Source organism: Schistocerca americana, chromosome 2 (assembly GCF_021461395.2).
Source record: "Schistocerca americana isolate TAMUIC-IGC-003095 chromosome 2, iqSchAmer2.1, whole genome shotgun sequence".
In the NCBI taxonomy this organism is placed as follows: domain Eukaryota; kingdom Metazoa; phylum Arthropoda; class Insecta; order Orthoptera; family Acrididae; genus Schistocerca; species Schistocerca americana.
Window position 1 is genome coordinate 255,833,379 of NC_060120.1, and position 12,505 is coordinate 255,845,883.

A 12,505-nucleotide genomic window follows, 5' to 3' on the forward strand; every position below is an offset into this window, starting at 1 on the left:
TTAATGCAATTTGTACCAAAAGTGTGACATAAAGATGAAAAAACCTGGAGATGATGACAATAAACTGCTCAAAAAATATGTTGTTGGGCAGCAAAACGAGACAAAAGAATAAAAATGCTGTGGTCCTGAGGTTGGGAGCTACCAAATATGCTATGTGAGCAGTAGCCAAAGGACTTGCCATTGTGGGGCAAGGAGCTGATAAGTGGTCATGAACTGCCAAACCTAGAGGATGGGGCAGCGTGTCAATTTAAAAATGTGTTTTCTTTAGGGTTTTTAATCTAAATTGTGCTTTTGTGCCTAAATGTTTATAGATAAAGAATTCCAAACCAATAATGGGCAGAATGTGTAACATGGACTGCTAGTGCTGAGGCAAGCAGTGAAGTAAGTTAGGTTTTTGATCAGTGTGTTATGAACTGATTATTCTTAATGGAATCAGTGAAAAGTTATTATAAAATACATATGGATTCTTATTCAAATGAATGTAGATGTTTTTGATACTAGGTTTTTTGGAATAACTTAAAGTTTTTGACTGCCTTGTTTTAAAACACAGCAGTGATGATTAAAGATAGGGTCTGAATAGATTAATGTGTTTATGTGCAACAAACATTTTGGACTGCTATTAATGAAGAGCAGCTTCAAAGTTAATTGTTTTGAGAAAACCTTGAAAAGCTACATTGGTATTTAAAGAATCTGTTGGAAAAGGTTCTCATAGCTGTTTGTGTAAATATTTCTGCACATGTGGATGCAAACTGAAATTTTCAACATTCCATTAATTGCTGAACCCTGTAAGATGTACTGTGATCATGAGTATACTTGTGTGTCTCTGAAAGTTACATTCTTTAAAAAACATTGAAACGCAAATTTCTGTTTTGTTCAGTTAGAATGTTCTGTGCTATTGTATATGTATATAAATTTTTTTTTGTTTGAAGGCCATACCTATTCTACTAATATGTAGATTAGTTTGTGTACTGTTTGTTATTTGAAGTGTTTGTGTATGAAATGAACATGCTTAAAGATAACTTGTGTAATGATGCAAAATTGGTTTCCTTCAACCATTGTGAAAATGAAAATTACTGTAAATGGCTTATTTTGAAAATGTTTTGGGAGACATGTATGAAATTCCTTAGTGTATATACTGTATGTATGTATGTGTTATGTGTATTTTTTTTGGTCCCAACTTAAGTTGGATGGAATATTTTTTTTTTTTTTTTTTTAATTTTAGCAAACACCACTTAGGAGTTATGGATGTTTCCTTGAAGTATCCCTGACGGGAAACTTCAACAAAACATGGGGCATGTGTAACACCATAGCTCTTAAGCTGTACGGATTTATTTTGCTTTTGTTTCATTTAATGTTCCATCATTGAGCTTCTGTAAATGTGTTTGACTTAATAGACAATGCAAAATTGTATACTCTTTTCTTTGTTAAAACTTTGATGTCGTGGTTTGTTTCAATGCAAAGTAGTGTATCTTTCATTTAAACTCTTTGTACCATTTGGAGGGAACAAAACTTACTGTGTATTGTTTTATTTAATGCATTTGGTTGCTGTTATGTAAACTGCTGATCCTCACTTAGGATTCTTAGTTAATTTGTATGTAAAAGGCGTAGTGGTTCCCCTCGGGAACGGAACTGTGTAGCGCGCGCAAATTGTGGTTGGCCTATGTAGAGAAGGTGGAACTGATAGTCAGTCGGGGACGAGCTACGAGTCGGGGACGAGCTACGAGTCAGGGACGAGCCATCAAACTGTGCACTGCCATGTAAAAAAATGTATATTGTGCTGGTTCTGAGAGAGGTTTTTTCTGCTACTTTATAATGCCTCGGATGGATGGATAAATAGCTGGAACTATTCTGGGATTTGTATCTGTCGTCGCCACCAAGAACTGACAGAGTCCAGCAATTCTACCTGCAATTCCACCTACCAACATGCAGTTGCTACCACGTTGCGTAATCACTGTACCGTAATACTATAATGATGTACAGTGAAGGATCAGCTTAATGGATGTGCTAATGTGCTCAAATATAAGGTAATTTATATCTGAATTTATGTACCTACCTTGATTTTTCTCCTAATCATAACACCTCTCAGGTTCCTCTCCGTTTGAACTAAAGTGATTACCGAGTGTCCTTACTGAAAGTACATTAAAACCCAGTTTTCTAATTAATGCCTATTGAACATAGTAAAGAGAAAGTTAAAGTTAATGTGGCAAGAGAGTGAGTTAATGATGCTTGCTGAAAATAATTTTCCTAGTAAAACTGCTATTAATGTGTTGTTGCCTACTTCAAAATTAAAAGTTCTTTAGATTGAGACTTATAAAGTTTTGCTTAGTAAATGATCACATTGCTGTCTGTAGTAAATTCTAAAAGGTGAGTTAGCTTCTTGCAATTTTGCCAACATTGTGTTTCATTGTAGTAAAAGTGGAAAACTGCAGTTGTGAAACTTTATATACTCATGTTCGTTAAGTGTATGTCTCTCTTGTGTATGGGAAGTGCATATTAATAATATAACAGGATCCACAGTTTGTCTATTGTATTAATGCTGGGTAACAAGTAATGGGAAGACCACTGATTATAAAAAAACCATAATTTCTTTATTCAAATGATAATGAGAAGCAACCTGTGAGTGGATTCCAATTAACTTTCATTGTAAATAGTAAAGTATTTAACTGAGAGAGACTTCACATATGTACAATTTATGATCCTGCAGTGAATGTTAATAGTAATGATATAAATACCATTCAGTTTGAACAAGGCCTGAAAGTAATAGTGTGTTTTGGTATCTGTTATAGTTCTGCAAATAGTTTGTGCTGCTCCAGTTGTTAGCTTCAATCTTAACGTAAACATATGTATATGTCAGAGTTTATTGCACTCGCGTGTGGCCAAGTATAGGTTGTGTTTATCCATTAGAGTTACTAATAACTATTTTCTTGAACGAGAATGTTAATCATTCTCTTGCCTAGTTAGGCTGGCGACCGTTTTCTTTATCAGTTGAACAGTACAGATAGGCAAAATTTTGTTCGTACTGTTCAAATATTTACGTAATTCTGACTTTCATTTTCGATAAGCGATTCCCGTTAGGTACAGCACGGTCAACCTAGCAAAATTCCTCTCAGAGGGTAACACTGCTCTGTTGCTTTATACCATAATTGTTTTTACTAGATAATTATATTTCACGACCTGCCTCCTACTTTAAGGTTATGGTATAACAGTAGCAGACAGGAGTGTTATACGTGGCTTTTCTGTGACAGGACTAATTGTTCTGTTGGGACATCGTATGTACTAAATCAAACTTTGTATTTGATCGAACAAGCTACGTAAATGCTGCTGTAGTGTTATAACTTTGCACGGAAATATATGAAAAACTAAATTCAGGAATTCCTTGTTGCAGGGGAAACAGCGAAAGAAAATTGGAGAAAACTTAGGGATTGTCATGGAGATGTCCTCCGTAGACAGAAAAAAAGAGTGGGCAAGCAGCAACCTCAATCCGCCCATGGCTGTACCAAAATCAGATGGAATTTTTAGTTCCATATATGGCTAACAGAGGTACAGAAACAAATATGATGGAAGAGGAAAATGCTACAACGAGCGTTGCAAATGAAGGTGGAGGAGATGACATAACAGACACAGAGAAGAACGAAACACAAGACGACTTGGGGACGCCGTTGTCAAAGAAGAAGAAAGCAAATGTCAGTAAAATCATTCTTGAAAGTATTAACTGCTACGAAGAGAGCGCTAAGAAAAGAGACATTTTACGCGAAAGATCAGTTCATAAAGAAAATAACGCCTTACACCAATTTTTCATGTCTAAATACGTATCGACAAAAGAGATGCCAAAGGCCTACCAAGTGTTGGTAAAGAAAGAAGTGATTCAGATAGTATCTGAAATGGAGGAAATTTTAACTAAAACCGTGGCTCAACATCATTCATCAATATCATCATGCAGCACAGAAAATAGTTCGTCTACCACGTCAATATCTGACTCTCCTGGTACGGAGTTTGAACCTTCAGCATCACATTCAGTATAAAGTGTTATGTTCATTATTCTAACAAATTTTCAGATAGAAATTGTTTCTCTGAACTTTAATGAATAGAGAAAAAATACTTTATTTTAATTGCATACTTTAAACATACAGCTAATTTTTCTTCTGTAGATATGGGCTTCCGCATGTGACTTGGTTTTCCTCTTGTCTTGCTCTATCAATGTCTGAACCTCTTCAAACTGCCGTCTGTTCAGTCGGAAGCTTTTCCTGAATACATGATCAGGAACTTTCGTAGACAACACGTATTCGCCATGTGTTCTTCGCTTTTGCATGTATTTGATGGACTCGCGGCGGACATTGCTGGGCGTTCTGTGTTTCGCGAGCACTGGGCCACCACTGAGCTCTGCCGTGCCTCTGCTGCGTGCAGTGCGCTCTGACCGGCAGAACCCCTGCTGCTCTGCTACGCCTCTGCTGCGTGCAGTGTGCGGCGGGCCTCAGCTCGTGCTCGTCTCAGTCTCGCTCGGTCTCTGTCTTCCTCGGCCGCATTCGTCGATCATTTCATGAACACCTGTCGCAGTTCCACTACCGACTGCGCCTAGTTAGTTCAGTGTCCAGCTGTTCGTTTCGTTCACTGCGCTAGTCCATTTTACATTTGTTTCAAACTGTTCTTGCACTTGGTTCTGGCTATTCAGCGTCCACGACCGATAATTAAAAAGTATTTCATAGCTGCGTAAATTACATAAAAATTACGTTCTATGTAACAGGTACGTCTTTTCAGGCAACAAAAGGACATATAAGACCACTTCATTATATCGATTAACAGCGGAAGACATACTTATAACAAGGCAAGTTTTTGTTATTCATATATTTTTTTGTTTCATCGACTTGATTTAGCAACTAAATTTCAATAATTCGCTTAATTTGTAGTGTAAGAAAATTAATATAAAACGTTTTCGTGTATCTTTCATATACAAAACATTACATTTAGGAAGGCTCTAATTATTTTTAAATTTCGTTGTTTCCAATTTGCATTACCTGCTAGTTTGGATAACGCATGTTAAGTTGAAACTTTAAAGTTTTAAACCATACCTGTAGTTTTTATGTACCTCTAACTAAACGTCCTTTACAGCTATTTAAAGTCTGTTGAAAATAGAAAAAATCAGCCAGCACACAGGGAGTGGCATGCAGTTAAGGACTTAGCATGGTGTTAGTGAGGCTTTTTTTTTTTTTTTTCTCGAACGGTCAGTACTACAGCTCTTTCATTCGGATTACTTATCTGACAAAAGTTATTTTTCTTCTGCCTTTTTGAAATAGGGCATAATTTCGTTTGAAATTTGTGTACGTTCTTTGCTGCGACAATGGTTTCTTTTGGTACGAGTACAGAGAGAACTGCTTGGCACTGTGCACAGATTCCAGCGATGTGTGAGGTGTATCCATGACCTTACTTAATTACTCTGAAATTTGACAACCAATTCATTGGTGTTATCTCAAAACTTACAACGTTCGTTTATAAGTAACGAAAGATAGGGGCACGAAAACGATTTTCGCATAAAACCCCAGGCTGCACTGCTCAGAACTGCACCGCAGAACACGTAGCAAATTCTTAGGGTGCCTGTGGGCTGTTTCCGCCCTAATCCGGAAAAGGCCGTTTCTCCCAGCAAGAGCCCTGCTGGGCCACCAGGTCGCAGGCAGAAAGTGCACTGACTACCTGAGCTGCGGCTGGGCTTCCCCGTTCTTCGCCCCACTCCTCACAGGCAGTCATCTGAGGTGCCGACGGATGACAGTAGCTTTCCTTTATTTCAGTTGGTTGCTTGCGGTTGTTGACACATCTGATGTATTGGATTTTGCTGAAATCGCGTTGAATCTTTCACAGTTGTGCCTCAGTAAAATCAGTGTTAGTGCAAAATTATACTGTTAACGTCTTGTTTTCTTTTTACCTCACCATGGGTTTCGTGAAATAACGTAAATATAATGATGATTATATCAAATATGGTTTTGCTTCTATACAAAAAAAATTGCGTACACCAGCCGCAATGTGTTATTTTCTATGAGGTATTGAGCAATGATTCCATGAAACCTTCTCGTCTTGAACGCCATTTGTGGGCAAAGCATGGTGCATTGAAAGAGAAGCCGAAGGAATTTTTTTGCTGCAAAATGTGATAATTTGAAACGGATGAAGTTGGACACTGCTGGATCCTTCGCTCAGACATCAGAAGAGGTACTGGAAGCCACGTATGAGTTATCGCTACTTATTTCAAGGACCAAGAAAAGTCATATTATCGCAGAGACACTAGTCAAACCCTGTTTGTCGAAAGCTGCTGATATTGTTCTTGGGTCAGAAAGTAAACAAAAACTTTCACAAATACCGCTTTCTGACAATACTATGAAACTTCGGATTGATGATATGGCCGAAGACATACAAAATCAATTAGTTACGGCCGTCAAACAATGGCAGTTTTTCGCAATACAGTTAGACGGGAGTACCGACGTTGCGAATTGTTGCCAACTGCTAGCTTTCGTTCGCTATATAGAAAATGAAGCAATTAAAGAAGAGTTGCTGTTTTCTACAGAGTTAAAGACAACTTCAAAAGCAATTCATATAATGGCAGCCGTCTCTGAATTCTTTTGTAAAAATGTGTTATCATGGCAGAAACTGATAGGCGTATGCACAAACGGCGCCCCAACAATGCTTGGATGTCGCTCAGGATTCGTGCAGATGGTCAGAGAAAAAAAACCTAGTGTTACTGCTATCCACTGTGTAATACACTGTCAAGCATTGTCAACTAAGACACTTCCAAAGGAACTCAATGATGTCTTGAAATTGTGCATCAAAATCGTGAATCATATTAAAAAAGAGTGCGTTAAATTCCAGGTTATTTACGGCTCTTTGTGAAGACTTGGGAGCAGAGTATAAAACACTTTTATTTCATACAGAAGTACGCTGTCTCTCAAAAGGGAATATGCTAGGAAGATTATTTGAACTTCGAGACGAAGTGATGCTGTTTTTGGAAAATAACAAACAAACTAAAAAGTATGTGGAATTTAGAAAACCCGTTGTTCATGCTGCATTGGCTTATCTGTCAGATATTTTCGAATCTTTAAACACACTGAATTTGCAACTATGGAAACGTAAAATTTTAGCCTGTAATTATTCCTGCTTTCCCAGATTGTTTGGAATCCTGGAAGAAGCCCGATTTCACAACGATTTTAAGGATACTGATACTAAGAGTAAAATATCGAACCATTTGCAGCACCTCATTGATGAATTCGAACGATACTTCCCTAACAGTTGTGATGATGAAATTTATTATTGGTTAGCGACGGATCCATTTCACGTTGACGTGGAAGTGTTTCCAGACAGACTACAAGAGAAAGTCTTAGAAATAAAAAGTGATTCTGCAGCGAAGTACGACTTTGAGAAGATGGATAAGCCTTTATTTTGGGTGAAATATTTCACGGTGTATCCCAACACAGCAGAACTGTATTTACCATTTTCAAGCACTTATTTGTGTGAAAGAGCATTTTCAGCGGTAGTGGTGATAAAAAATAAGCTTAGAAGCAAACTCAGCATTGCCAATGATTTACGTTGCGCAGTTTCTGCTATTCAGCCAAGAATTCAAAATCTTGTAAAAAAGTATGCAAGCTCATCCTTCACATTGATTTATTTGTTTGTTCCTTGCCATATGTGTGTGGAAATAATATTTTTATAATAAATACGTCACATTATAAGAGACCTTGTTATTTTTATCCTAACTATCCTTATATGTAGGTAATACCGTAAAATTATAAAAAAACTATTTCAAAGAAAAAATATAAAATAAACATAGTGAATCTGATTTAAATATAAATACTGCGTGTGATCGTTATGGATTCTGATGTTACGTGTGTTATGTTATTTCAACTAATAATAGTATTTCTTCTGGATGAAGACACAGCGAAAGTTTATCCTAGATATGGCAAGCGAAGAGCAGTCCTAAAATCGTATACTGGTGAAGAATTGTGTGCAGCAAGGGAATGTAATCAAGGTAAGGAAGTTGTTTTATTCATATTTTTTAAAGTTCTGTGTGTAGTCTGCAAAATTATTTCGTAAAACTTATTTTTTATTTTTTGTCTGGTTCTGAGAACTGGGCGTTTGTCGCCGTTCGGTAACTGTCGTCGTTCACATAAATGCCAATCTATGCGCAATGACAATGGGGAGCGCTATAGGCGTACAAATCAGTGATGTTCGTTAACACCGTGACTGAGTGACTATTTCTCATAATGAGTGAAAGTAATAAGCTACACTCAACTTAAAATAATGGCCCGCATCCACTAATCTGCAAAGGTCGCAAATATTTTTCCTTTTTACCAAGGACTTTCTTTACTTTAGGAGTGGCTTATAATCACTAGACTAGACTGATGACGCAATAACTGCGACTCGATACATTAACAGCTCACCATGTTACATGACGTCACCATCACAAATTTTTCAATAGTTTGTTGATAATTAATAAAAATCTAAAAGTGGGGAAAGATTATGTTCAAATGCCAGTTGTTGGGGTAAAGATAAAAGGTGCTACTGGGAAGAGCAGTAAATTGGTAAAAAGCCAGGCTTCAGTGACATTTTTAATTGAAAGCAAGTTGTTCACACAGGGATATTTTATAATTCAAGAATTTAATGAGGATTTTCTTTTGGGTATGAATTGGATAGTAAAAGTAAATACAGCATTTGATTGGGGTGGAAGAAAACTTTTGATAGAAACCAGTGCAAGGGAATACATTCAGACAAAATTTGTGAAGACACTTGGGGATCAGAGTAATGGAAATTTTGACAGTATCAATTTACTAAAAGAAAATAGATTGGAGAACATTGAAATTCATAGATTTTATACTGATGAAGTTGAATTTGGGAATTTAGTAAATTTGAAAATTTCAGAAACACAAAATTTACCTGGGGAGCAAAAACAAGAGTTAGAAAATCTGCTGTGGGAATACAGTGATGTTTTCAGTGACATACCAGGTAAGGTAAAGGGTTATCAGCGTGGGCTTCAGGTAAAACCTCATGAACCATTTTTCATCAAACCATACAGTATTGCAATATCAAAAGACCTGCTGTTGAGAAAGAGCTGAAAAAGATGGAAGGATGTAATATAATAGAAAGGAGTATCAGTGCATATAATAATCCTTTAGCAGTTGTTTAGAAAAATGATGGCGGAGTAAGATTGGTTTGGGACTACAGACACTTAAAATTTTGTTCAGACAGACAGGCCATCCCGAAAATATTGATGAGTTACTCTAAAAATTTAGATATAAAATATATGTCAAGTCTGGATCTAACGTCGGGTTTTCATCAGGTAACACTTTCGGTTAATTCTAGAAAGTATACCGCTTTCTTTCTACAATGGTAAGAGTTACCAATATTGTGTTGTGCCATTTGGGTTAAATTCTTCTCTTTCCGTATTTATAAGAGCTTTGGATCACGTACTGGGGCAAGAACTTCCATCCAATGTGATAATTTATGTAGATGACATTTTGGTTACAGGGCAAAATTGGGAGGGGCATTTTTCGATTTTGAAGTCAGTTTGTGAAAAACTTAGGAAAGGTGGGATGACATTGAAATTAGAGAAATGTAAATTTGCAGTTTCTGAATTAAAATTTTTGGGACACGTTGTCACAGAGAAGGAAATTTTGGCAGATCCAGAAAAAATTAAAGCAATTTCAGAAGTCCCTATTCCTAAGACTAAAAAACAACTAAAGTCGTTCTTTGGATTATGCGGCTATTACCGAAAACATATCAGTGATCAGAGTCTGAATGCACCATGTTTAAGTCAGTTACTCAAGAAAAACACTGTTTGGGTTTGGGATAAAAATTGTCAGGAAGAGTTTGATAAAATTAAGCAAGAGTTGAGGAAGCAACACTTATTACACAGACCTGATTTTAATTTACCATTTCGTTTGAACACTGATAGCAGTAATTATGGGCTTGGAGCACAGTTATTTCAAGAAAGAGTAGAGAATGGAGTTAAGATACATTGTACCATAGCATTTGCAAGCAGAATGTTGCACAAGCATGAGAAAAATTATACAGTCACAGAGAAGGAAGTTTTGGCAATTCATTTGGCTTTTACAAATTTAGAATTTACGTTATTGGACATAAAACCATAGTATTTTTGGATCACAAAGCTTTGAGTTACTTACAGGAGTGCGAATTATACCACAGTAGATGGCGTGCAAGATGGCGCCTACTGAAAAGTGCAGTGACACAACGCTCGTAAATAGGCAAAAGTTAAATGGTGCACCGTGTAAAAAGTGTTAGAAACGGGTTGTTAAAGGAATTCTGTGTGTGAAGTGCAACTTTTGGCAGCATGAAAGGTGTGCAAAAATGTGCATGAAATTTATTAGCGACGATATTCGCTGGTCATGCCTAGACTGTTTGCATGACGAAAAACACGAAACTAGCTTCCACAGTTAGCTCACAGGAAGAAATTATTAAAGTGATGCGTAGCGACATTGACACATTAAAAGCAGAATTATCAGTGCAGAAGCAAGAAAATGGTGATCTGAAGGGCGGGAAAAAATGTTTGTGCAAAACAGTTGAGGCGATAGACGAAAATATCAAAAACAAGCGGAATGATACATCTGTTCGCTTAAACGACGATTCTGCTGCACCTACGGAAGAAACCCACGCGAAAGTATCAAAAACCGAAAACAAATATAAGTGGACAAGTGTAACATACAATAAAATGAATTCGAAGCGCCTGAGTAACGTAAAACAAAACGAAACTAATGACTTCCTTGTTATTGGCGATTCTCTGCTCAAAAATGTGGTAGTGCCAAAATGCAAAGTAGACGTTCGCCCAGGAATCAAGACTCACCTGTTGAACAAACACTTCAGCTACATACATAGGTCGCAGAATTGTCAGCAGAGGCTTCTCGGAAGAATTTTAAAGGAGTCTTCATTCACGTAGGTACAAATTCTCGTAGAAGCAACACTGAAGAGGAAATTGTAAGTGAAACAGCCAGTAATCTCTACAAAACATCTAGAATTGTAGTGAGTGGTATTGTACACAGACCATCCGTCAGTGATCAATACATAGACTTCTTAAACAATAAATGTTTGGGTAAAGCCGGTCTTCATTTAAATAGGCTAGGATCCAGAATTCTCAGCAAAATGTTCGCTGATACATGAAAAATTCTGAATAATAAGGGAAACTTGTAAGTAATGATGGGGATGGGAAACAGTGTTTGCTAACAAAAATGGCGAGACCAAAACAGTACCCAAGAAAGATTAGGCCTATGACTGAACCCATAAATAAAAAAGTGTGTCCATGTATAATGCACTTGAATATATACGGTCTCAGTGCCGACTTTTCAAACAAAAATCATAAACCTGACGACTTACAAATTATTCTTTCAGAATTTAAAAATATTAAAGTTATCTGTCTCAATGAACATTGGCTTACATGTGGTAATATTAAAATTCTTAATAAAATCGAAAATTTCGAATTAGCTAACAGTTTTTGTAGACGAGAGAAATCACGCAGAGGTTCTAGAATACTTACTCATTCTGAGATGAAATATGAAATAAGGAACGACAAGTACACATATTGAGTTCCTATCAAACACACTAAGCAGCTTTGCATTTGCAATGCAAATACTAGCAAACTCTACTGACACGAGTACACGAAAAATAGCATATCATAGTTATTTTGAATCTGTCATTAGGTATGGTATCATTTTGTGGGGAAATTCAAGTACTGTATCTCGAATACTGAAACTGCAAAAGAAAATTATAAAATACATGTGTAGTGCAAAACAAACAGAATCTTGTCGCCCATTATTTCGGAACCTGCAAATCCTAACAGTTCCCTCCAATACATTTATGAAATTATAATCTTTGTACACAGCAGACAAAAATTATTCGAGGAAAATCACTTTAACCACACATACAACACAAGAAATAAAAATAATTTTATGTTACCCACACACCATGTGAAATTATATGCACGAACTCCACAGTATATGGGGATGACAATATATAACAAGCTAATGGGCAAAAATATATTTAATATGAAGCCAGAGAGTGTAAAAATAAGGCTACAGCAGATTCTGTGGGAGAAATGCTACTATTCAGTAGAAGAATTCATAGAGGATGACATGATAATTTGAGCAAGGGGTTAGTCTTTAATTGTATGTGTAACACAATTGTATTATTATTATGATACCATTTGTTAAAATCTGTTGTTGTAATTAATTGTTAGTGTTTTATCGTATGTGTATTTTTATATTGTATTATTGTTATGGCACCATTTGTTAAAATCAGGTGTTGTATGTATATGGTAAAACTTACCAAAACTTTGACGTGTCTCCTGTACCTGAATCATATTATTTAGATTATGTACGTTATGAGACTAATAAACCACAATTCACATTGAAATCAAGCACATTAAAGGTTCTGAGAATGTAGTAGCTGATTCACTTTCAAGGTTACCAACTGGGGGAGAAAAGGAGATTTTTGAACAACAGGAGGAAAAGCAGTTTAAAATTAG

At 36.4% G+C, this 12,505-nt stretch overlaps 1 protein-coding gene across 1 annotated transcript; it reads left to right on the plus strand.

Moving 5' to 3' along the window:
- The first annotated feature begins 6,150 nt into the window (after positions 1 to 6,150).
- On the plus strand, positions 6,151 to 7,687 carry LOC124593937 (protein ZBED8-like). Its single transcript, XM_047132287.1, has 2 exons — positions 6,151 to 6,800; positions 6,850 to 7,687. The coding sequence occupies exons 1-2, from the start codon at positions 6,151 to 6,153 to the stop codon at positions 7,685 to 7,687; spliced, it is 1,488 nt and encodes a 495-aa protein (XP_046988243.1).
- Positions 7,688 to 12,505: the final 4,818 nt, after the last annotated feature.

What these genes read in the sequence shown, in the direction of transcription:
- LOC124593937 (XM_047132287.1), top strand. Translation starts at nt 6,151, where the DNA reads ATGAAGTTGGACACTGCTGGATCCTTCGCTCAGACATCAGAAGAGGTA. An exon ending in CTCAATGATGTCTTGAAATT is followed by an intron (nt 6,801 to 6,849) that starts GTGCATCAAAAT and finishes GTTAAATTCCAG; the next exon opens with GTTATTTACGGCTCTTTGTG.